The 26,095-nt window shown below is 46.3% G+C and overlaps 1 protein-coding gene across 2 annotated transcripts in view; it reads left to right on the forward strand.

Moving 5' to 3' along the window:
* The first annotated feature begins 1,146 nt into the window (after window positions 1-1,146).
* Window positions 1,147-26,095, forward strand: part of EDC3 (enhancer of mRNA decapping 3) — a 58,113-nt gene continuing 33,164 nt past the window's right edge. The window contains exons 1-3 of one of the 2 annotated variants that reach the window (XM_054042756.1): window positions 1,147-1,228; window positions 12,977-13,181; window positions 14,935-15,254. In XM_054042756.1, coding sequence (XP_053898731.1) covers window positions 13,018-13,181; window positions 14,935-15,254 — 484 coding nt within the window. In that variant the 5' untranslated portion in view covers window positions 1,147-1,228; window positions 12,977-13,017. Of the gene's footprint in view, window positions 1,229-1,773; window positions 1,853-12,976; window positions 13,182-14,934; window positions 15,255-26,095 lie in introns of those variants that run through there. The other variant, XM_054042757.1, reaches the window with a different exon arrangement.

Raw genomic sequence — 26,095 nt, forward strand, 5'->3', positions numbered from 1 at the left:
CGGTCCAGGGTCGCGCCGGGCCGCGGAGCCGGGCCGCTGGGGGGTGCGCCGGGCCGGGCCGCTGGGGGGTGCACCGGGCCGGGGGGGTGCGCCGAGCCGGGAGCCGCGGGGTGCGCTGAGCCGGGGAGCCGGTCTGGGGTCGCGGGGCCGGGGGGTGCGCCAGGCCGCGGGGGTGCGGGGGTGCGCTGAGCCGGGGGGCCGGTCCGGGGTCGCCGGGCTGCGGGGGTGCGCCGAGCCGCGGGGGTGCGGGGGTGCGCTGAGCCGCGGAGCTGCGGGGGTGCGCCGAGGTGCGGGGGTGCGCCGAGCCGGGGGGCCGGTTCGGGAGCCGGTCCGGGGTCGTGGGGCCGGGGGGTGCGCCGGGCTGCGGGGGTGCGCTGAGCCGGGGGGCCGGTTCGGGAGCCGGTCCGGGGTCGCGGGGCCAGGGGGTGCGCCGGGCCGCCAGGGGCCGGCCGGCAGTGCTGGGCGGGCCGGGGGTGGTCGGCCGGGGCCGGCCGGCACCCCAGGGCCCGAGCCGACCCAGGCTGGAGCCGCGGGGGGGCCAGCCTAGGCTGCACCTCCTCCCCCCTCCCCTTTACCTGCTTCAGGCTTCCCGCGAATTAAATGTTCGCGGGAAGCAGGGGAGGGGGCGGAGACTTTGGGAGGGGGCGGAGTTGGGGCGGGGGCATGGGCGGGGCTGGGGGCGGGGCCGGGGTCCCCTGGAGTGTCCTCCATTTGGAGGCACAAAATATGGTAACCCTAATATATATATATCCCTGCCCGGGAGTTCTGATTGGGGCTGGGGCTGGAAGCTCCTAGAGCTTCGCTCTAGGACCGCACTACCCCTCCCTGGAAAGGGGGCTCTAAGTGACCCCACAACGCTTCCCCGGCATCAGGCACAAGGAGCATGCGCACCAGAGGCATGCGCCGAGAGGGTTTACACTCGCTCAACCCCGACGGGCGCTCTGCGCAGGCGCATAGCCAGTTAGGCGGGCTCAGTTTGCGCGGCGCTGGGATGCGGGAGGTCGACTTGTCTATGCTCCTGGGGGTGGGTAGAGCGTCACCCTGGCACTGAGGCAAAATTGCAGGGCTCTATGACCGGGAGACGGGCGAGGCGATCCCACCCCCACCCCAAGCCGAGGCGGAAGTGACGGCAGACGCACAGCGCCGTGGAGGAGGTGTTTCCGGCGTGCGTCGGGGTCGGTGTGCAGAGTAGCTCCAAGAGAGGCGGAGAGCGAGCCGTGGGACTCAGGTGGGGGCGGCTCCCCTGTCCCTCAGGGGTGGGCAGCGCGGGGTGGACACGGCCTCGACCTCTGGGGCAGCAGCCGCGCCGCCATCTCGGCAAGGGGAGGGGAGGGCTCCGGGGGAGGAGCTGGGGCTCCAGCAGGGGCGGTCCGTGGGAGGGGCCCCACTGAGATGCATGGAGGAGGGGGCCTCCCTCCTGGGCAGTTCCCCTCCCCTACTTTGCCCCCGTGCACGGGGGTGATTCCCCTCTCCATGTTCAGGGGGACAAGCCCCCTTCTTTAATTAGTTCTCCTTGTGGCTCTTCTCCCTGCCAAGGAGTCGGATAACCTGGTGCATTTCAGCGGGGAGCTGCTTCTGCCTCCCCCTCCCTTTTGCCTCAGCAGCCCCAGAGCTGCTGCTCCGGGGGGGATTTGAGTCCCCTTTCCTGTTTTTGATGAGCCCCCAAGGCGCCTTTATTTCCCCGTGACCCTTTAAAACCTCCTAGCTTGAGTGATCATAGATCCGGGCCCGGGTGCATTGTTTTTCTTCCAAGAGAGAGTGATAAAATCAGGCTTATCTCCTCCTGGATGAAGATGTAACCATCCACCCATGGGATCCTAGTCCTCTATACTCATAACACACACATAATGAGGTAACCTGAAAGCAAACCATCTCCATTAATTAATGAGAAGCACTGTTCTTTAACCTTTGTAACCAAACTGGAGAAGAGTTCGTGTCTTGCTATGCACTTGTATAGTGGCTTGTGCAATGAAGTCCTGCTCCTGATTGGGCTCTCTTGATATTACCACAATAAGAATAATAAATAGAAACTTTCCTGTTTCATCTGTAGGCTGTTCTCCTGAATGTTAGGAGTAACTGTGTATGTGTTCCCTTGATGACCACAAAACTGTGTCTACACTGGCACAAGTTGCCTTTTGTACATCTTTGGGGAAAAAGGCAGGACATTTGGATGTGAGCTTTGGATGAGGCCAAGAGTGTAACAAGATTCAAAAAGGGATTGGGTATTTATAGATATCAGGAATATCCAGAATTATGCTAATTAATTACCATGAATTTTGGAAGGCATATTAAACTGCATGCTTCAGGGTTTATGCCAGTGCCTGACTATTAGGTCTCATCTTGATCTTTATGTGGGGGATAGGTTATTCCCCATCTACCTACTGTGCGGTTTTTATACCTTCTGTAGCATCTGGTACAGATCACTGTGAGAGACAGGATAGTATTGTTCTAAAATAAGGGGGAGGGAGTAGACCAGTGGCTTTCAAACTGCAGGTCGCAACCCAGTACTGGGTTGCAGAATGGAAGACACTGGGTTGTGGCGGCTCTGGTCAGCACTGCCGACTGGACCGTTCGAAGTCCTGTCGGCAGTGCTGCTTGGCTAAGGCAGGCTAGTTCCCACATGTTCTGACACTGTGCTGCGCCCCAGAAGTGGCCAGCAGCAGGTCCGGCTCCTAGGCTCCGTGCACTGCCCCTGCCCCGAGCACCAACTCTGCACTCCCAGTGGGAGCTGGGGGGGGGGGGGGTGTCGGTGCCTACAGGCAAGAGCTGCGCGGAGCCGCTTGCGCGCTTCTGCCTAGGAGCCGGTCCTGCTGTTGTCCACTTCTGGGGCACAGCGCGGTCCGTGGTGCCAGGACAGGCAGGAAGCCTGCCTTAGTACACATCAATTTCTAGAGTGATGGTATGAGCCCCACAAGTACTAGTTTGTAGACCTGGGCTGTGAGTGTTGCTCCCAGATGCAGTGTAGACATGCTCTTAGTGGCTCTTTTTCTTCTGAGGTGTCTGTAGCGCAAAGTGCACAGCAAAGATTATTGATTTTTTTCCCCCATGTGATAATTTAGCATTTTAAATATTTATGTACTAATCTCCTAACATTTTTTTGTCAGCTCAAAGCACTGTATAAACATTATGTAAACTAATATGCCAGACCAACCTGATCTCCTTCTTTGAGAAGATAACAGATTTTTTTAGACAAAGGAAATGCAGTAGATCTGGATTTCAACAAGACATTTGATACAGTTCCACTTGGGAAATTATTAGTTAAATTGAAGAATGTGGGGATTAATATGGCAATTGAAAGATGGAAAGGAACTGGTTAAAGGGGAGACTACAATGGGTCATGCTGAAAGGTGAACTGTCATGCTGGAGGGAGGTTACTAGTGGAGTTCCTCAAGGATCGGTCTTGGGGCTAATCTTATTTAACATTTTTATTAGGGCTGTCGATTAATTGCAGTTAACTCATGCGATTAACTCAAAAAATTAATCAGGATTAATCGCAGTTTTAATCGCACTGTTAAACAATAGAATACCCATTGAAATTTATTAAATGTTTTGGATGCTTTTCTGCATTTTCAAATGTATTGATTTCAGTTACAACACAGAATACAAAGTGAACACTGTTCATTTTATATTATTATATTTGATTACAAATATTTGCACTGTAAAAATGATAAACGAAATAGTATTTTTCAATTCACCTCATAAAAGTACTGTAGTGCAATCTTTTTATCGTGAAAATGCAACTTACAAATGTAGATTTTTGTTGTTGTCACATAATTGCACTCAAAAACAAAACAATGCAAAACTTTAGAGCCTACAAGTCCACTCAGTCCTACTTCTCGTTCAGCCAATCACTAAGACAAGCAAGTTTGTTTACATTTATGGGAGATAATGCTGCCCACTTCTTATTTACAGTGTCACCAGAAAGTGAGATCAGGCATTCGCATGGGACTTTTGTAGTCAGCATTGCAAAGTATCTACGTTCCAGATATGCTAAACATTCATATGCCCCTTCGTGCTTCAGCCACCATTCCAGAGGACATGCTTCCATGCCGATGATGCTCATTAAAAAAATAAGGCATTAATTAAATTTGTGACTGAACTCCTTGGGGAAGGATTGTATGCCTCTGGCTCTATTTTACCCACATTCTGCCATATATTTCATGTTATAGTAGTCTCGGATGATGACTCAGCACATGTTGTTCATTTTAAGAACACATTACCTGCAGATTTGACAAAACGCAAAGACGGCACCAATGTGAAATTTCTAAAGATAGTTACAGTACTCGACCTAAGGTTTAAGAATCTGAAGTGCCTTCCAAAATCTGAGAGGGATGAGGTGTGGAGCATGCTTTCAGAAGTCTTAAAAGAGTAACACTCCAAAGAGGAAACTACAGAACCGAAACAACAAAAAAGAAAATCAACCTTCTGCTGGTGGCATCTGACTCAGATGATGAAAATGAACATGTGTCGGTCCGCACTGTTTTGGATTGTTATCGAGCAGAACCCGTCATCAGCATGGACGCATGTCCTCTGGGATGGTGGTTGAAGCATGAAGGGACATATGAATCTTTAGTGCATCTGGCATGTAAATATCTTGCAATGCTGGCTACAGCAGTGCCATGCGAACACCTATTCTCACTTTCAGGTGATATTGTGAACAAGATGCAGGCAGCATTATCTCCTTCAAATGTAAACAAACTTGTTTATCTGAGCGACTGGCTGAACAAGAAATAGGACTGAGTGGATTTGTTGGCTCTAAAGTTTTACATTGTTTTATTTTTGAATGCAGGATTTTTTTTTACATAATTCTACATTTTGTAAATTGCACTTTCATGATAGAGATTGCTCTATAGTACTTAGGTTAATTGAAAAATACTATTTCTTTTTTTACAGTGCAAATATTTGTAATAATAAATATAAAGTGAGCACTGTACACTGTATTCTGTTAGAATTGAAATCAATATATTTGAAAATGGAAAAAATCCAAAAATGTTTAAATAAATAGTATTCTATTATTGTTTAACAGTGCGATTAATCATGAATAATTTTTTAATCGCTTGACAGCCCTAATTTTTATTAATGATCTTGGAACAAAATGTGGGCGTGCGCTAATAAAATTTACGGGTGACACACAGTTGGGAGGTATTGCCAATACAGAGGAGGACCGGAATATCATACAAGAACACCTGGATGACCTTGAAAACTGGAGTACAGATGCTCCCCGGGTTACGCAAGACCCGACTTACGCAAATCCGCACTTACGGAAAAAGTTCCGTAAGCTAAAAATAGGAGGTGGTGGTGGTGGTTTTTTGGGTTTTTTTGTGTATAATGGTCGGAGATACGTTTCCGACTTACGCAAAATTTGAGTTATGCAAGGCGTTCTGGAACGGAACGCTTGCGTAAGTCGGGGAGCATCTGTAATAGAAATGGGATGAAATTTAATAGTCCAAAGTGCAAGGTCATGCACTTAGGGACTAAGAACAAGAATTTTTGCTATAAGCTGGGGACTTACCAGTTGGAAGCGACAAAGGAGGAGAAAGACCTGAGTGTATTGGTTGATCTCAGGATGACTATGAGTGGCTAATGTGATGCGGGTGTGAAAAAGGCTAATGCAGTCCTAGGATGTACCAGGTGAGGTATTTTCAGTCGAGATAGGGAAGCGTTAGTACCAGTATACCAGGGGTTCTCAAACTGGGGCTCGGGACCTTCAGAGGGTCATGAGATTATTACATGGGGGGTCATGAGCTGTCAGCTTCCAGCCCGAACCCCACTTGCATCCAGCATTTATAATGGTATTAAATATATTTAAAAGTGTTTTTAATTTATAAGGGGGGGGGTCGCACTCAGAAGCTTGCTATGTGAAAGGGGTCACCAGTACAGAAGTTTGAGAACTACTGCAGTATACAAAGCACTGGTGAGACCTCATGTGGAATACTGTGTGGGATTCTGGTCTCCCATGTTTAAGAAGGTGAATTGAAACTGAAACAGGTGCAGAGAAGGGCTACTAGGATGACCCGAGGAATGAAAAACCTACCTTATGAGAGGAGACTCAAAGAGCTTAGCCAAGAGAAGGCTGAGGGGAGATATGACTGCTCTGTATAAATACATCAGAGGGATAAATACCAGGGAGGGAAAGGAATTATTTAAATTAAGCACCAGTATGGACACAAGAACAAATGGATATAAACTGGCCATCAACAAGTTTAGGCTTGAAATTAGACAAAGGTTTCTAATGATCAGAGGAGTGAAGTTTTGGGACAGCCTTCCAAGGGGAGCAGTGGGGGCAAAAAACTTAACTCGCTTCAAGACTGAGCTTGATAAGTTTTTGGGACGGGGTTGGGGGGCCAGGGGGATGGTATGATGGGTCTGCCTCCAATGGCATGTAACTGATCTGCGACTGCTAGCAGCAAATATCTCCAATGGCCAGTGATGGGATGCTTGATAGGGAGGGCTCTAAATTGCTTCAGAGAATTCTTTCCCAGGTGCCTGGTGGGTCTTGCCCAGATGCTCAGGCCTTGGCTACACTTGTAGCTGTACAGCGGTGTGAGTTAAACCTGTCTTCGTACAGCTGAGTAGGGAAAGCGCTGCAGTCTGTCCACATTGACAGCTGTCAGCGCACTGTCGTGGCCACATTTGCTGCAATTTCAGTGCCATTGGGAGCGGTGCATTATGGGCAGCTATCCCACAGAGCACCTCTTCCCATTCTGGCATTGTGGGAAGGGGGCGTGGGTGCGGGAGATTCTGGGTCCTGTCCCAACGCCCCGTGATGCATCGCTTCGCATCCCAGAAATCCCTTTGTTTCCGTCCACCTTTGGTGCCATCTTTCAACGGTTTCTGTGCAGCGCGATCTGTCTGCGGGAAATGGAGCCCGAACTGCTGAGGCATCTGCTGACGAGTCTCGCCAGCATGTCACGTTTGGCTTTCAAACTATTCCTTAAGATCCAAAGTGACAGTGAGAGTGAGGAGTCTGACGATGCTTGTGACATTCACGGACATGCTCAGCACCGTGGAATGCCGCTTTTGGGCTCGGGAAACAAGCACCGAGTGGTGGGATCACATCGTCCTGGAAGTCTGGGATGACGAGCAGTGGCTGCAGAACTTTCAGATGAGAAAAGCCACTTTCATGGGACTGTGTGAGGAGCTTGCCCCCACCCTGCGGCGCAAGCACACGAGATTGAGAGCTGCCCTGCCAGTGGAGAAGCGGGTGGCTATTGCAGTCTAGAAGCTGGCAACTCCAGACAGCTACCGGTCGGTCGCAAACCAGTTTGGAGTGGGAAAGTCGATCGTTGGAATCGTGTTGATGCAAGTTTGCAGGGCCATTAATCGCATCCTACTCAGAAGAACCATGACTCTGGGTAACGTGCAGGACATAGTGGATGGCTTTGCACAAATGGGGTTCCCTAACTGTGGAGGGGCGATAGATGGGACGCACATTCCTATTCTGGCACCACCCCACCTAGCATCCAAGTACGTTAATCGGAAGGGGTATTTCTCTATGGTTCTCCAGGCGCTTGTGGATCACCGTGGGCGTTTCATTGACATTAACACAGGCTGGCCCGGAAAGGTGCATGACGCACGCATCTTTCGGAACACTTGGCTGTTCAGGAAGCTGCAGGCCAGGACTTTTTTCCCAGAGCGGAAGATCACAGTAGGGGAAGTTGAAATGCCTATTGTGATCCTTGGAGACCCCACTTACCTGTTAATGCCGTGGCTCATGAAACCATACACAGGGAGCCTTGACAGCAGCAAGGAACAGTTCAACTACAGGCTGAGCCAGTGCTGAATGACTGTGGAGTGTGCCTTTGGTCGTTTAAAGGGCCATTGGCAATCTCTGTATGGGAAGCTGGACTTAGCCGAACACAGTATCCCCGCGGTTATATCCGCGTGCTGTACCCTCCATAATATTTGTGAAGGGAAGGGTGAAAGCTTCACTCAGGCATGGACCTCCGAGGTTGAACACCTGGAGGCTGAATTTGCACAGCCAGAGAGCAGGGCTATTACAGGGGCCCAACACGAAGCTGCCAGGATTAGGGATGCCTTGAGGGAGCAATTTGAGGCTGAAAACCAGCAGTGATATCTGGTGCCCTGCACGGGAGTGAAGTACAGTAGTTCCAATCTTTAGGAATCAGTGTTTGCTGAGTAGACTTGCAGTGCCTGTTTATTTCCTGGGCTAAGGAATCTTTTACCTTATGCAAAATAATAAAGAATGTTTTCAAAGCCAAAAAATCCATTAATTGAAAAGAAAATTTATTTATTGAAAAGAAACACAACTGCTTGGGAATCAGAAAGGGCAAGGGGGTGAAGTGGGGAATGGTACAATCACAGATTTGCCTATGTCCTGTCTGGTGTGCTGTGCAGTGAGTGCTGCACTTCTAGGATAGCTATACTGCATGGTGATGGGGGTTGAGTGCAGAGGGTAAGGGTCGTGGTTTTCAGGGCTGGGTGGTGAAGATACTGGTGTTGGAGGCAGCTGGTGGCTTGAAGAACCTGGAACCCAGGAAGGGGATTTTTAAAATTCCCGGGGAATGTCAAGGGCGGGTCACATGGTTGGTTACCTGAGGCCAGGGCTGTAGAGTTTGAACTGATGACCAGAGTGGTTAGAACAGCCATTGTGGGATACTACCAAATACTTCTGGAGGCCAGTCACAGCGCATTGGGCGGCCACACTGGTGCCGCCATACACAGTATTCCTCTCGGGAAGGTGGAGTACATGCAGCGCTGTAGCCACGGAGATACAGCGCTGTAAGTGCCTTGCCAGTGTGGACAGGGAGTGAGTTACAGTGCTGGGGGAGGCTTTATTGCGCTGTCAAGTATCAGGGGGTAGCCGTGTTAGTCTGTATCTACAAAAACAACAAAGAGTCTGGTGGCACCTTAAAGACTAACAGATTTATTTGGGCATAAGCTTTCGTGAGTAAAAACCTCACTTCTTCGGATGCATAGAGTGAAAGCTACAGATGCAGGCATTATATACAGACACATGGAGAGCAGGGAGTTACTTCACAAGTGGCGAACCAGTGTTGACAAGGCCAATTCAATCAGGGTGGATGTAGTCCACTCCCAATAATAGATGAGGAGGTGTCAATTCCAGGAGAGGAAAAGCTGCTTCTGTAGTGAGCCAGCCACTCCCAATCCCTATTCAAGCCCAGATTAATGGTGTTGAATTTGCAAATGAATTTTAGTTCTGCTGTTTCTCTTTGAAGTCTGTTTCTGAAGTTTTTTTGTTCAATGACAGTGACTTTTAAATCTGTGATAGAATGACCAGGGAGATTGAAGTGTTCACTTACTGGCTTGTGTATGTTACCATTCCTGATGTCCGATTTGTGTCCATTTATTCTTTTGCGGAGGGACTGTCCGGTTTGGCCAATGTACATGGCAGAGGGGCATTGCTGGCACATGATGGCATATATGACATTAGTGGATGTGCAGGTGAATGAGCCCCTGATGGTGTGGCTGATGTGGTTGGGTCCTCTGATGCTGTTGCCAGAGTAGATATGGGGACAGAGTAGGCAACGAGGTTTGCTACAGGGATAGGTTCCTGGGTTGGTGTTTCTGTGGTGTGGTGTGTAGTTGCTGGTGAGTATTTGCTTCAGGTTGGGGGGTTGTCTGTAAGCAAGGACTGGCCTGCCTCCCAAGGTCTGTGAGAGTGAGGGATCATTTTCCAGGATAGGTTGTAGGTCGTGGATAATGTGCTGGAGAGGTTTTAGCTGGGGGCTGTATGTGATGGCCAGTGGTGTTCTGTTATTGTCCTTGTTGGGCCTGTCCTGTAGTAGGTGATTTCTGGGTACCCGTCTTGCTCTGTCAATCTGTTTCCTCACTTCCCCAGGTGGGTATTGTAGTTTTACGAATGCTTGATAAAGATCTTGTAGGTGTTTGTCTCTGTCTGAGGGGTTGGAGCAAATTCGGTTGTATCTTAGAGGTGCTGTAGTCATAATGAACAGGTCAGATTATGAACAGGAGGCTGCCAGGCAACTCTCCAAGACCACATTCTACAGGCCACTATCCTCTGATCCTACTGAGGAATACCAAAAGAAACTACACCATCTGCTCAAGAAACTCCCAGCTACAGTACGGGAACAAATCTACATGGACACACCCCCAGAACCCCGACCAGGGGTATTCTATCTACTACCCAAGATCCATAAACCCGGAAACCCTGGACGCCCCATCATCTCAGGCATTGGTACTCTGACAGCAGGATTATCTGGCTATTTGGACACTCTCCTCAGACCCTATGCTACCAGCACTCCCAGCTATCTTCGAGACACCACCGACTTCCTGAGGAAACTACAGTGCATTGACGTTCTTCCTGAAAACACCATCCTGGCCACCATGGATGTAGAAGCACTTTATACCAATATTCCACATGAGGATGGACTACAAGCTGTCAGGAACAGTATCCCTGATGAGGCCACAGCAAGCCTGGTGGCTGAGCTTTGTGACTTTGTCCTCACCCACAACCACTTCAGATTTGGGGACAACTTATACCTTCAAGTCAGTGGCACTGCTATGGGTACCCGCATGGCCCCACAGTATGCCAACATTTTTATGGCTGACTTAGAACAACGCTTCCTCAGCTCTCGTCCCCTAGTGCCCCTCCTCTACTTGCGCTACATTGATGACATCTTCATCATATGGACCCACGGAAAGGAGGCCCTTGAAGAATTCCACCTGGACTTCAACAATTTCCACCCCACCATCAACCTCAGCCTGGACCAGTCCACACAAGAGATCCACTTCCTGGACACTACAGTACAAATAAGTGATGGTCACATAAACACCACCCTATACCGGAAACCTACTGACCGCTATACGTACCTACATGCCTCCAGCTTCCATCCAAGACACATCATACGATCCATTGTCTACAGCCAAGCCCTAAGATACAACCGAATTTGCTCCAACCCCTCAGACAGAGACAAACACCTACAAGATCTTTATCAAGCATTCGTAAAACTACAATACCCACCTGGGGAAGTGAGGAAACAGATTGACAGAGCAAGACGGGTACCCAGAAATCACCTACTACAGGACAGGCCCAACAAGGACAATAACAGAACACCACTGGCCATCACATACAGCCCCCAGCTAAAACCTCTCCAGCACATTATCCACGACCTACAACCTATCCTGGAAAATGATCCCTCACTCTCACAGACCTTGGGAGGCAGGCCAGTCCTTGCTTACAGACAACCCCCCAACCTGAAGCAAATACTCACCAGCAACTACACACCACACCACAGAAACACCAACCCAGGAACCTATCCCTGTAGCAAACCTCGTTGCCTACTCTGTCCCCATATCTACTCTGGCAACAGCATCAGAGGACCCAACCACATCAGCCACACCATCAGGGGCTCATTCACCTGCACATCCACTAATGTCATATATGCCATCATGTGCCAGCAATGCCCCTCTGCCATGTACATTGGCCAAACCGGACAGTCCCTCCGCAAAAGAATAAATGGACACAAATCGGACATCAGGAATGGTAACATACACAAGCCAGTAAGTGAACACTTCAATCTCCCTGGTCATTCTATCACAGATTTAAAAGTCACTGTCATTGAACAAAAAAACTTCAGAAACAGACTTCAAAGAGAAACAGCAGAACTAAAATTCATTTGCAAATTCAACACCATTAATCTGGGCTTGAATAGGGATTGGGAGTGGCTGGCTCACTACAGAAGCAGCTTTTCCTCTCCTGGAATTGACACCTCCTCATCTATTATTGGGAGTGGACTACATCCACCCTGATTGAATTGGCCTTGTCAACACTGGTTCGCCACTTGTGAAGTAACTCCCTGCTCTCCATGTGTCTGTATATAATGCCTGCATCTGTAGCTTTCACTCTATGCATCCGAAGAAGTGAGGTTTTTACTCACGAAAGCTTATGCCCAAATAAATCTGTTAGTCTTTAAGGTGCCACCAGACTCTTTGTTGTTTTTATTGCGCTGTAACTCGCAAGTGTAGCCAAGGCCTCAGGGTCCAACGAATCACCATATTTGGGGTTGGGAAGGAATCTTCCCAGGTCAGATTGGCAGAAACCCTGGGGGGGTTTGCCTCTGCAGAATGGGACGGGTCACTTTGCAGGTTTAAACTAATGTAAATGGCAGATTCTGTTACTTGAAGTCTTTAAATCATTATTTGAGGACTTCAGAAACTCAGCCAGAGGTTAGGGATCTCATCTCCACACATGGAAAGGCATGCACAGTCACTTCAGTGTGTTGATTGAAAGTTGTACTTCCCAGAGACTCTAGAATTAAGAATTGAGGGGAGACTGGTGAATCAAGTATTTAAATAAACACACCATATGTATTTATGAGAATGTTTACCCTTTGAAATATACACAGTTACTGTCAAACAAAGTAACTTTTGAACTTTGTTTTATGTTAAACCTTATCAATTAGCTAATTGTGGGATTGATAAAATAGTATTTTATGGGTGAAATCCTGGGTTCAGTGAGGTCAGAATTTTACCCTATATAGCTATAGCGCCATCTTTCTGTTCCACTATCACTACACAAGTGTTTAGAATGGGAAGTTAGGACAGAGGTATGTGACTGAAGTGCCAGAGAGAATGTAGGCTGGCGGATCTAGATACTTGAACTGGAATTTAACAAAAACACCCCATGAAAAGTAGTTAGGGTAGGAATGTGTTAAAGAAAATTACTGGTGTTTTTTAGATTACAGCATTATATGGAATCTGGTTGTGTGAGACTGTTTTATCCAGTATTATTTATGTAGCAACAAAACTGTGCTAGGTACTTTACAGACAAGCCTACAGGCATGGTCTCTGTCAAAGGATCTTACAATCTAAATAGGATCTTAAAGTATATATAGGTATTATCCTTGTCCCACTATGAAAAGACAGGCCACCAAAGTAAGGGCCTAGATGTGGTCTAGGACTGTGGCATGGGGGGATATAGCTGATGCTAATTAGGTTTGTCAGTCTCCTGATTTTTTTTTTTTTCCCCCAGCCAATCCTGTCTTCATTTTATAGTGATCGCCTGTCAGAAATATGGCTACAGACTGGCTTGGAAGCATTGTGTCCATTAACTGTGGAGACAGCCTGGGAGTCTATCAGGGACGAGTGTCGGCTGTGGATCAGATCAGCCAGACCATCTCCCTGACGCGGCCTTTCCATAATGGTGTCAAGTGCCTCGTGCCAGAGGTCACCTTCAGGTAAGTGTCTCCTCTGTCTGCTTCTTCCAGGCAAACTTTACATATGGCTGAAATTGGGACATTTTGCTTCAAAACTCATTACTGCTTATCCTTGGCTGAAAAGTGCCTGTATTGCTTTTGCTAGGCCCTATACAGAAAGCAAGAGATGCTGTCTTTGGGCTTTTTGTTGTCTGGGTTACAGTGTGACACAGATGTAGATCACAATTGGAACACATTGGTAGGAGCAAAGAAAATGCGTGTCTGCACAGAGTCACTGTGTATTACCTGTCCTCCAGCTTACAGTTAGATGAGACATTTGGCAGACTCAGTGGAATTTTTGCCAATGGCAAGTTTAATGTTTGTGTTTGCTAAAGCACGACTGAAGTGAAAGTGGAGCTGTTAATCATTTAAATTAGATCCTTGCCCCAAATAAATCCGTTTTATGGCTCCAACTGCATGTTTATCTTCAGATCTGTCTTATCTTCTGCCACTTTCTTTTCCTCCATCTAGATAGCTCTTGATATCCGTCTGGCAAGAATACTCTTCTCTTTGACACAATAATCTTGTTCTATAATTCGCAAGCCAATTGGTGCAGATTGGCCTTGGAGAGACATACCAACAGCATCCAAAACTAACAAGCCTACTGTTGTGTAGAAAGTATTGCTGTTCTTCTACTAAATTACCTGCCCTCTACCTCTGCCCCCAGCTCCCCTGTTACATCATTGGAGAAGAGTAAAGATTAGTAACCAAAGATTTTTTTCTATTATCAGTGCAAATTGGCAAAGTTAATACACAGATTTAAATGATTTCCGCAAATACACAGATTTAACTATTTTATTACTAAATAAAGATTAAATAGCAACCTTAGGGAGTCTCTCTTCCTTAGGGCTTATCTACGTTACCCGCTGGATCAATGGGCAGCGATCGATCCAGCGGGTGTTGATTTATCGCATCTAGTTTAGACGCGATAAATCGACCACCGAGCGCTCTCCCGTCGACTCCGGTACTCCACCAGGCGGAGAGGCGCAGGTGGAGTCGACGGGAGAGCATCAGCTGTTGATTTACCACAGTGAAGACACCGTGGTAAGTAGATCTAAGTATGTCGACTTCAGCTATGTTATTCACATAACTGAAGTTGCGTAACTTAGATCGATTTACCCTCCTCCCCCCCCCCCCCCCCCAGTGTAGACCAGGCCTTAGAGAGTTGAAACTCAGAGTGGGAGGTGGGCGGAGAATAGAGAAGGAAGAATCCATGTAATGCTGGTAAAGGTATCGAAGTCCATAACATATTCAGTCTTGGAAACAACATTACTTTTATATCCCAGTATAATAGATTCATTCTGAAGTTTGATTATTCTTCATAAATCTAAAGTCTAAGACCATATCTTATAACCACTCTTTCCAGAGTGACTAGTTAACAGCTTGCACCCACTCCTTTTGACTAGGTACAGAGGCAGTGGGATAAAGAGGTATTTGGGGTTCACTTCTTTCCAGGACCAGAAGAGTCAGATGTATTGTCTGAGGAATATAGTCTTTAAGTGTGTGTGTGTGTGTGTGTGTGTGTGTGTGTGTGTGTGTGTGCGTTCGTTCGTTCGTTCGTTCCTAATAGGCATTGTAATCCATGTTAATGTTTTTTTTTCCCTTGGGTTCCAGTGAATTAAGAGAAAAATGTCATTCTGATGCTGCTGCAGACTCTAACATACTAGGGGCTTGATTTCTGTAGAGCTGGGCACCAATATTGAATCCTACTTTCTGTTCTCTTTCCTGTGTTTAGGGCAGGTGATATTACTGAGCTAAAGATTCTGCAGATCCCAAGTCCTGGGGACAGCAAACAGAGTGGGGACCTGCAGCATACTGAACTGGGCATCCCTGGCATTGGGTGCCAAGTGGGTACCAATCAAAACGGCACTGGCAAATTGCTAAAGAAGCCTACCTCTTCCAGCAGTGCCCCACAGGCTATCCCAAGGAGAACGGACATGAAAAATCAGGAAGTTGTCATCTCCCCACAACAGCAGCAGTGCTCTAAGAGCTACATGGACCGACATTTGGAATCCTTGAATCAGTCCAAAGGTTTCCGTCGTAGACACAACTCCTGTGAGTATATTGCCCATTCAGCAGCTTTCCCTTCTCTTTAGCTCTGTCAGTCTAGCCCACTGCTGCATTGACTACTGTTCCCAAATGGGTATTTAATATAGCAATTAAATGGGGCTGGAAAGACTTAAAAAAATTATTTTGTTACTGGTATTCTTGTTTCCACACCATTAATTTCTCCACCCTGTTAAGATATTTGGGAAAGTGCTACAAGCTGTCAAATATTTTTTTACCCCAAAAAGTTTGATAACTATAGATCTTAAAACTGCCAGCCACTTGTCTTAAATCAAGTGTGATTTAGTAATGGCTTTTAGCTATATTAATAACAACATGAGAAACTGATGACAAAATCTATATCCGTAGTTTCTCTGAGTGGACAACTGCTGTTATGGCATCTCTAATTCACAGTCCATTTTGGTCAATTTCACACTCATAGGATTTTAAAAAATTCATGATTTCAGTTATTTAAATCTGAAATGTCACGATGTTGTAATTGTAGGGACCCTGCCCCAAAAAGGAGTTGTTGGGGGTTGTAGGGTTATTGTGGGGCGGGTTACAGTATTGTTACCCTTACCTCTGTGCTGCTGCTGGCAGTGGTGCTGCCTTCAGAGCTGGGCAGCTTGAGAGCAGTGGCTTCTGGCTGGGAAACCAGCTCTGAAGGCAGAGCCACTGCCAGCAGCAGCGCAGAAGTAAGGATGGCATGGTATGGTATTGCCAGCCTTACTTCCGCATTGCTGCCTGCAGAGTTGGGCCTTCAGTCAGCAGCCGCCATTCTCTGGCCACCCACTTCTCAAGGCAGCAGTGCAGAAGTAAGGCTGGCATGGTATGATATTGCCAGCCTTACTTCTGCGTTGTTGCTGGCGGAGCACTGCCTTCAGAGCTGGGCACCTGGCCAACATCTGCCACTTTCTAGCTGCCCAGCTCTGGAGGCAGCACAGAAATAAGGGTGTCAATACCGTGACCCTTCCTAAAATAACCTTGCGATTCCCCTGCAACTCCCTTTTTGGGTCAGAACCCCCAATTTGAGAAACACTGGTCTCCCCCATGAAATCTGTGTAGTATAGGGTAAAAAGCACACACAAGACCAGATTTCATGGTCCGTGACACATTTTTCATGGTCGTGAATGTGGTAGGGCCCTACTGATGGGAGGAGACCATGCACGTCCCACTCAGGACTTGGCTTCACTCTGAGTATTCTGCACTGGGGCATAAAACGCTCTTACACTGGCCCTTGGGTTGTTGGGTTGAAGGGACTGGATGACCTAATCTGTCATTTCCATTTCTAACGTTTTTTCCCTGAAAGTAAGGTTTTATTGCACTTTTTATGAGCATCCAGGATACACTGGCAAAAACCAGGTGCGTAATGTATATTCGACACAAAATAACTTCACATTATAATAGCCTCCAACAGCATAGACAAAAATAGTTTGTTTCCATCAAATCAACGCAGGTAACTGGGAACTCTCTTAAATAAATTCTAGACCCCGTCCATCTTTAACTTCTTTTCAGTGGGCATATTTCTTAGCTGCAGTTTAGAATTCCTAACTGTGTCAGACTAGAGCGCTGCAGTGGGACTGGAATCCAGCAGGTCTCTGAGAACCCGCTGCCATAATAGGGAGATAAAAATTCAACAAACAATGTGGGTGGGAGTGGGTGTTGCGGGATGGGACAGAAACAGATTAAAACAATAGTCCTGCACTGAATTCTATGTCAGACTTTTAAGTTCTCCATGTTTGGATCTCTTTTAATTGCTTTTGCTATGCTGATGATTGTGTGTAATGGTTATCTAATGTAGGTGACTGCGTGTATCTTGGATAGAGATTAGCAAGATCAGGCAGCACATTCTGATTTCAGATTGCTAGATATAGCCTTTTTATGAGATCATCTCTAACTAAGAAGTGCATTAACACACTCATATCCAGGTACAACATTTCTGATTGCAGCATAGGGAAAAGTGTGTGTTATATATGCATAACTGCTTAATTGTGGGTGAATAAATATTTGCTCCAAATCCTCAAAAAAATCACCTCCAAGCTGAGGGAAAACTTGGAAAATTTCAGCCTGAAAAGAAGTAGATTTATTAAGTACGAATAACAGAATAAGTGAATTAGAATGGATGTTCTCAACCAGGGGTATATGTGTCCTCGGGAGTACGCAGATGTCTTCTGGATATACATCAACTCATCTAGGTATTTACCTAGTTTTACAACAGGCTACATAAAAAGCACTAGTGAAGTGAGTACAAACTAAAATTTCATACACACAATGACATGTTTATACTGCTCTATATACTATACACTGAAATGTAAGTACAATATTTATATTCCAATTGATTTATTTTATAATTGTATGGTAAAAATGAGAAAGTAAGCAATTTTTCAGTAACAGTGTGCTATGACACTTTTTTGTATTTTTATGTCTGATTTTGTAAGCAAGTAATTTTTAAGTGAGGTGAAATTTGGGGTATGCAAGACAAATCAGACTCTTGAAAAGGGTACAGTAGTCTGGAAAGGTTGAGAGCCACTGCCTTAAACAATAGTATGTGCTACCCTCACATGCTGCTATAAACCATTAGAAGGAACAATAGAAAGCAGTCATTCTTAGAATAAAAATCTTGGGCCTGCTACATTTAGCAGAGTTCTTAAGCACATGCTTAACTTTAAGCATGTGCACAGCCCTATTGATTTCTGTGGGGCTGCTCACATACTTAAAGGTTAAGCATGTGCTTTGTGAAATCTAGGTCTGAAAGGCTGCTTGTACGGCTATTAGTATTTACACAAAGCAACCAATAGAGTTTAAGTCTGCAGGCATCCTTTGAGCTGGCTTTTATGATGTCATTGTTTGACCATAAAGGCTTATTAACACTTACAGGGGTTGGGGGCAGATATTTCTGTTTTCAAAGTGCAACTGCCCAGAGCAGCCTTCAGAATCTACAGTGGCACAGATGAGAAGAGGCTAAGTATGAAGTTTTATGAACTACATGCTACAGTCCGGGACAACTTCTTATGGAATGGTGGTAGCCTCCTTAGAGTTAAGGTTGAAACTAGCTTCTCCCTATAAATCTGACTTTAAATCTTTTCTCCCAAAGAGCACAAAAAGAAACCAGTGTCTCTAAAACTTTTAAACGCTGCATCTCATCTCAAGCTTTTATTGTAATCTTAGTAGAAGTCAGAAAAGTTAAAAATAATTTTCCTGTCATTCACTTGCAACCACCCAAAAGTAGTTAGAGATTTTTTTATTTTCAAGATGGTTTGGGCTACATCAAATTCATTTTGATTTTTGTTCACATTGTTGACAAATGCCAATATCTGATTTTGGGGGGGAGGGGGGGGCGTGTTCCGTAGGGGGAGCATTTCACTGAAATAGTTATTTTTAAGTGTATATAGAGCAATATTTTAAAAAGTAGACTGACCTCATCCTGGCTTCAGGGACTGCTGCTGTGGTTGCCGAGCTGAGCCAGAGGTGAGAGGTAGGACAGGGATGAGAATTTAGGACAGGGTGGCATGGGGGTGTACCTGGAATAAGTATGGGGAGAAAGGGAGCATCAAAGACATAGAATGGCAAGTTGAAAGCAGGGAAGAGTTATGTAGGGGTACTAAGACACAAGTATTGTGTGTGTGCAAGGATCTGGAAGACGTATGAGGGGGTTTGTGCAGCGGACTATGCAGGTGATGGAGAATTCAGGGGAAGGTAAAGGGGTATGGAAATGAGTGCAAGGTGTTGGAGGGCATGGAAAGCAGGGTCCATATATGTGCAGGGGACTGGGTTGAAGTTATGCTGACTGAGCTATAATTCCCTGGGTCCTCTTTGTTCCCCTTTTTAAATATAGATACTACTGTATGCTCTTCTCCAGTACTCTGGATCTCACCTGTCCTCCAAGAGTTCTTGAAGATAGTAGCTAACGGTTCTGAGTTTGCTTCAGTTGGTTCCTTAAGTACCCTAGGATGAATTTCATCAGGCCCTCCCAACTTGAATACATCTAACATTCTTTAATCTGTTCTTTCCCTGTTGTATCTAGTCACCATTAACCTTTTTATTGAAGACTGAAGCAAAATAGGCATTAAGCACCTCAGCCTTCTTAAGCAGAGGACCTATGCTTTCCTTCATCTTTCCGTTGCTACTAGTGTATTTAAAGAACCTCTTCTTATTGTCTTATATGTTCCTTGCTAGGTGTAACTCATTTTTTGCCTTAGCCTTTCTGATTTTGTCCCTACATGCTTACGCTATTCTTTTGTCCTCCTCCATAGCAATTTCTGTTCCCTTTTGATTTTAAGGTAATTAGAGAGCTCCTAATGGAGCCATATTGACTTCTTACTATTCTTCCTATCTTTCCTTCACATTGGGATAGTTGGCAGTTGTGCCTTTAATATTGTCTCATAGTGAAACTTCCAGCTCTCCTGAACTCCTTTATCCCTTAGATTTTCTTCCTATAGGACCGTACTGTGACTGGTTGGACCCCCTGGGTTGTCACCTGGTGTGCTGGGACGCCACTGAGGCAGACTATTCTGCCAGCCTGGGCCCCCTTTTGGTCTTGCTGGGCTAGGCTCCCCAGCCTTTTCCAGCCAAGCACACAGGCAGGGCCACATCCAGCTGCACAGAGAGAGAGATCTGCTCTGAGAAGGCTCATCTTAAGGGGCTTGCCACAGCACCCAGATGTCTACCCTGCCTTGAAATACAAACCCAAAAGTATATGAAATTCGCCTCTTCCCTCAATGTGGAGGAGGGTGTGCACAACTTCTTGCGCCCCCTCCCCCCCCAGTTAGAAATCACATAAACTGGGTTCTATTGTAAACCAAAAATAAATTTATTAACTATAACAGGTGTATTTTAAGTAGTTAAGGAGGTAGCAGACAAAACAAGGCAGATTAGTAAGAAAATAAAACAGCACGCAAACTAAGCTTAATACATTAAAGCAGTGTTTCTCAAACTGGGGTCGCGACTTGTGTAGGGAAAGCACCTGGCGGGCCGGGCCGGTTTGTTTACCTGCCCCGTCTGCAGGTCTGGCCGATCACAGCTCCCACTGGCCGTGGTTCGCTGCTCCAGGCCAATGGGAGCTGCTGGAAGCGGCGCGGGCTGAGGGACTTACTGGCCGCTGCTTCCAGCAGCCCCGATTGGCCTGTAGCAGCAAACCGTGGCCAGTGGGAGCCACGATCGGCTGGACCTGCCGATAGGGGAGGTAAACAAACCGGCCCAGCACGCCAGGGGCTTTCCCTACACAAGCGGCGACCCCAGTTTGAGAAACACTGCACTAAAGAAACTGGTTACATGTAACTTCTCACCCTAAATGTGGTTCTAATAATCTTCTTCACATGCCAGACACGCTTCCAGCATGGGTCCTTTCTTTCCCCCAGTTCGGTCTTAGTTGTTTCCAGCAGTCATCTTGGGTTGGGGCAGCAGGGGAGAACTGACTACCTGGATTTCCTCAAATAGGATTTACATAAGGCGGGAATCCTTTGTTTCTATTTTGCTCCCTGCCCCCTCCCCCAGCTTCTCCTGGAAAAGTACAGAATTCAAGATGGGTTCCAGTATCAGGTGACATGGTTACATGCCTCTGTAGGGTCCCTGTAGCCATTCTTCACAGGTTGACCAACATGTTCACAGGAAGACTAAGCTCTTTTACAGACCATTGTCTCTTGCTGATGGGACATCAGCACTTGTACCTGAAGTGTTAGCGCCGGCATCACCCAAAGTAACATAGTTGAAATATAGATACATAGTCAATATTACTAGCTTCAGATACAGAAATGATACAGGCATACAAATTGGATAATCGCATTCAGTAAATCATAACCTTTCCAATGATATCTCACATGAGCCATCTTGCATAAAATATATATCAGTTATGTCATATTCATATCATAAGCATATTTTCATAAAGAATATGGAGTATGTCACACTTACCAGCTCTGAGTTTGTGTGCTTTTTTGAAGTCCATTGTCCTTATTCTGATGTTTTTACTCCTTCCTTTCCTTAGAATAATGAAATCTATCATTTCATGATCATTTTAACCCAAATTGCCTTCAGATTCACAACCAATTCCACCCAGTTGATCAGAATCAAGTCTCAAAAGGCTGTCCCCCTAGTTACTTGCTCCACTTTCTGAAACAAAAAGTTGTCCCCAATAAGTTCTTGAAATGTGTGTGTTTTTCCAACAGATGCCTGGATAGGTAAAGTCCCAAATTACTACCAGGTCTTGTGTTTTGGGTATTTGTTGTTTGTTCTAGAAATGCCTCATCCACCTCTTTTTCCTGACATCACCCTGTCTCTCCCCCTTCCCTTTTTTCTTTTTCTTAACCCAGAGACTTCCAACTGGTCTGTCTCTCGCCTTCTTTTGGACTTCAGCACAAGTGTATATTTTCTTGGTGTATAATGCAACACCATCTTTCTTTTTTCCCTGCCTGTCCTTCCTGAACAAGCTGTACTCTCTATAGCAATATTCCAGTCATGAGATTTATCCCACCAAGTCTCTGATGTCAGTTAAGTCATAATTTAGCTTATGTACTAGTACTTTCAGTCAGGGTTGGCAATTTCCCAGGAAAAACTAGTTTAGTTCAGGGTGCTGGTAAATACTGGTTTGAACCAAGAAAGTGGAAAGAATAAAATTATTATTAAAATAGACTAATGAAAATTAGTGATAAATATTTAGCAATTTGGTATTAGTTTTGCAGTAATATGGTCCTTTTAATTTTAATTAAAGGAAATAAAATAAAACAAAAAATAGAAGCTGTATGCTGTTGCCTTGGCTACCTCAAACAGAAACTGAAACTTCTGAACTGGGGAATTCCCCTTCTTTGGTCAGCAATCCAAATTACGTTTGTTTAGCAAACAAAGAAGGGGAATTCCCAGATTCAGAAGTTTGTTTCTGTTTGATGTAAACTGCCAAACAAACTGTCTAGTCCAATACTCCTTTTCGTGATCTGATTGGCTGGAGTTACAACTGCTGCAACTGAACTCAGTGTCTCAAGGCAAAATATTTCAATCTGAGCAAATGTGAAAGACCATTTGATCCAATTCATGGCTATTTTGAGAAGGTTCATGAAGATGGCAAAGAGAGTCTTAGATGCACAAGTTGCAAAGAAAAAGTAAATGGGAAGGCAGACTGTATGAGGAAACATGTTGCAAAATGCTGTGAAAAGAACAGACACACACCAGGATCACTGACTTTGGCTAGACGTATGTGAGCACTAGAATCAGACAGAGGATGAAGGTACTTGCCATTGCCAAGAACGTCAAAAGAAAGCCGCACCCAGGTCAGCCAAAGACGACAAGGAGGAAATGGGAGTTTTTCAACCACAAATGGATGTGTGTGTAACAAAAGCAACTCCAGAATTGAAACAAAATGTAGACTTAAAAATTACAGCTTTTTTTTTTTTTTATGGCTGTAAAATTCCCTTTTCTATTATTGAGCATCCAGTTTTTCAAGCAATGATCATCTTCCTAAGGCCAGACTACAAAGCACCAGTCGAAAGCAGACAGCAGGTGAATAGTTAGTTTCAGTTACTAATGGTTTAAAGGTGGAAGCACTCAACTGATTACATGGAAAAGCAGTTACATTACTTCAGTCAGCTAGTATTAATATGCACAATGATCCAGTGATATCTAACTGGTTTCTGTATCAGTGATTGATACTGGAAGCAGTAAGAAAACTGGGAAGTCCCATGCTACACTGAAAAGAGAAGCCACAATATTTGCAAAGGAACTGTCATTGTGTTAAGAGCTACCTGACAGACAATGAGAAAAAGATGCAAAGTATGAGAAGTGATTTGGAACAAGATGGCAACACTTTGGTTATGTATGGATGTGCATCACATTTGTCGAGGTAGATTTAGCCAGACCTTTCATGAAGTGCTTTGATGAAACATGCTATAGATTTGTAAAGTATTTTCGTAATACTGGTTAAAAGAATGCCAAGTTCTGTTAAGACTCAAGTCATGATGACACATGATGGGAAAAGTCAAATAACATGTCTGGAAACAGAATCGTAGGACTGGACGGGACCTCAAGAGATCATCTATTACAGGCCCCTGCACTTATGGCGGGACTAAGTATTATCAGACCATCCTTGACAGGGACGACTGTTCGCTCATATTTAGCTTGTGATCCCCTATCACCCCTCGATCCTTTTCAGCAGTACTCCTTCCTAGGCAGTCATTTCCCATTTTATGTGTGTGCAACTGATTGTTCCTTCCTAAGCAGAGTACTTTGCATTTGTCCTTATTGAATTTCATTCTGTTTACTTCAGACCATTTCTCTAGTTTGTCCAGATCATTTTGAATTTTAATCCTATCCTCCAAAGTACTTGCAACAATTCCCAGCTTGGTATTGTCCATAAACTTTATAAGTGTACTCTCTATGCCATTATCTAAATCATTGATGAAGATATTGAACAGAACTGGACCCAGAACTGATCCCTGTGGGTCCCCACTTGATATGCCCTTCCAGCTCACTGATAACTACTCTCTGGGAACAGTTTTCCAACCAGTTATGCACCCACCTGATAGTAGCTCCATATAGGTTGTATTTCCTTAGTTTGTTTATGAGAAGGTTGTGCGAGACAGTATCAAAAACCTTAGGCCCTGTCTACACTGGCAAGTTTCTGCACAATAAAGCCGCTTTCTGCACTGTAACTCCCGAGGTGTACACACTGCCAAGTTGCAGTGCTTTAAAAAAACCATCCCAATGAGAGGCATAGAGCTTTCTGTGTTGGAGCTACAGTGCTGCGGTGCCAGTGTAGACACTGTGGCGATTACAGCGCTGTGATTGGCCTCCTGGAGGTGTCCCACAATGCCTGTTCTCACCTCTCTAGTCATTGGTTTGAACTCTACAGCCCTGCCCTCAGGTGACCAACCATCATCCCCACCCTGTAAATTCCTTTGGAAATTTGAAACTCCCCTTCCTGTTTGCTCAGTGATGCGTGCAGTGGTCTCAGTGCATCTTTCCAGGTGGCCATGCCTGCTCCACGCACCAGGCAATCCCCTGCTTGGAGCAATGCCGAGCTGCTGGACCTCATCAGCTTTTGGGGAGAGAAGGCTGTGCAGCCCCAGCTGCGCTCCAGCTGTAGGAATTATGATATCTACGTACAGTTTTCACGATGCGTGATAGAAAGGGGCCATGACCAGGATACATTGCAGTGCAGGGTCAAAGTGAAGGAGCTGTGGAACGTCTACCACAAGGCGCGGGAGACAAACTGCCGCTCCGGTGCTGCGCCCATGAGCGGCTAGTTCTGCAAAGAGCTGGATGCGATAATTGGTGGCAACCCCACCTCCACTGCGAAGACCACTGTGGATACTTCGGTGGCTCGCGTGCCGAGCCAGGAAGAGGAAATCTTGGATGAGGATGTGGAGGGGGACGGGAACCCAGAGGCAGAGGATGACTTGGAGACCAGAGATGCATGCAGCCAGGAGCTATTTTCTACCCCGGAGGAGGCTAGCCAGTCTCAGCTGTCAGAGAATGTCGAAGTGCAAAAAGGAGGGGAGGCCCCTGGTAAGTGGATCTGATTTTGGGAATTGCTGAAGCGAGTTGTTGGGGGCAGGAGGGCTGCAGAAAGAAGGCTTGTCTCCCACCGCATGCCTAGTCTGAGCGGCGGAACAGGCCGTTGATTGACTCCCTCACTTCATGGGAATCTCCCTCAGAAATCTCCAGGAAACTCTTGTGGAGATACTGGGCAATCTGCTCCCACAGGTTCTTTGGCAGAACTGCTTTGTTTCTTGCCCCATTAATGGTAACTTTCCCGCACCACTGTGCCGTCACGGGGGTGGGGCGGGGGAAGGAACCATTGCTGCACAGAGGTGAGCTGCATAGGTGCCAGGGCGGAAGCTGGCAGGCGTGGAGAAGACCCTCCCTTGATTCCCTGCTCACCCTCAGCAGCGAGATATCTTCCATAATGATCACATCCTGTGGAAAGTGTGGGGACAGGAATGATTATCAGGCTCCCCCTACAGTGCTGGCTCTCCCCAAGAGCCACGTGCCCAGTGTATGGCAGGGTCCTGGAAGAATGATTTACTCTACCCCTGCGGCTACTCACCATTTTGGAGGTCTTGTGGCTCATGTGTGCTTGCCTGGGGTCAGCCAGTGAGTGACAGGTGTGTGAGTACTGGCTGTGTTTTAAATCAATGAATCAGTGTTTTCTGTGTTGCAAACAATACTGCTTCTGTAAAATGTTGCATTTAAACTTCACAGAGATGATCTTGGGAGCCCAGCCTCCCTCTTTATCGGCGGCCGAATGGCTGCGCAGAATTAGAAAGCGGCCAAGAAGAACTAAGGAGGACTTTCTGCGTGAAGTTATGATGCACTGAGCTGCTGACACACAGGAATTGAAGGAGTGGCAGGACAACGAGAAGAGGGACCAAAAGGAGAACTCAGCATGCCAGAATGAAGCCACGGAGCATCTCTTAAAGGTTATGGAGCGTCAAGCAGACGATACTAGCTCTTCAAACCGAGCAGCTCCACACCTGCCCCCCCCTTGCAGCCACTGTCGCAAAACTCTTTCCCATGTGCCCCCCCAGACACTGCCAACACACTCTTATCAACCTCCTGGCTCCAGTCTATACCAGCGACATTCCACTCCTCCCCCCTCACAGTCCAGCACTGTGGACTCCCACTACCCACTGCACTCAACACCCATCCCTCTGCAGTTTGGCCCTGCTGAAGTACAGTACCCGCTGCATTGTACTCCAAAGGAGAAGGTTGGATATGATCCCTGGACAGACACAAATCCTTAGCCGTCCTGGGACCCCTCCTCCTTTTGGGACCTTCCCTTCCCCATCCCCCTTACTGCTTAAGGTTTTTTTTGTTTGTTTGTTTGACTCTCTCCTCCAGTTGTTGTCTTTTAATAAAAGAATTTT

The sequence above is a fragment of the Malaclemys terrapin genome, chromosome 10 (assembly GCF_027887155.1).
Source record: "Malaclemys terrapin pileata isolate rMalTer1 chromosome 10, rMalTer1.hap1, whole genome shotgun sequence".
NCBI classification, from domain to species: domain Eukaryota; kingdom Metazoa; phylum Chordata; order Testudines; family Emydidae; genus Malaclemys; species Malaclemys terrapin.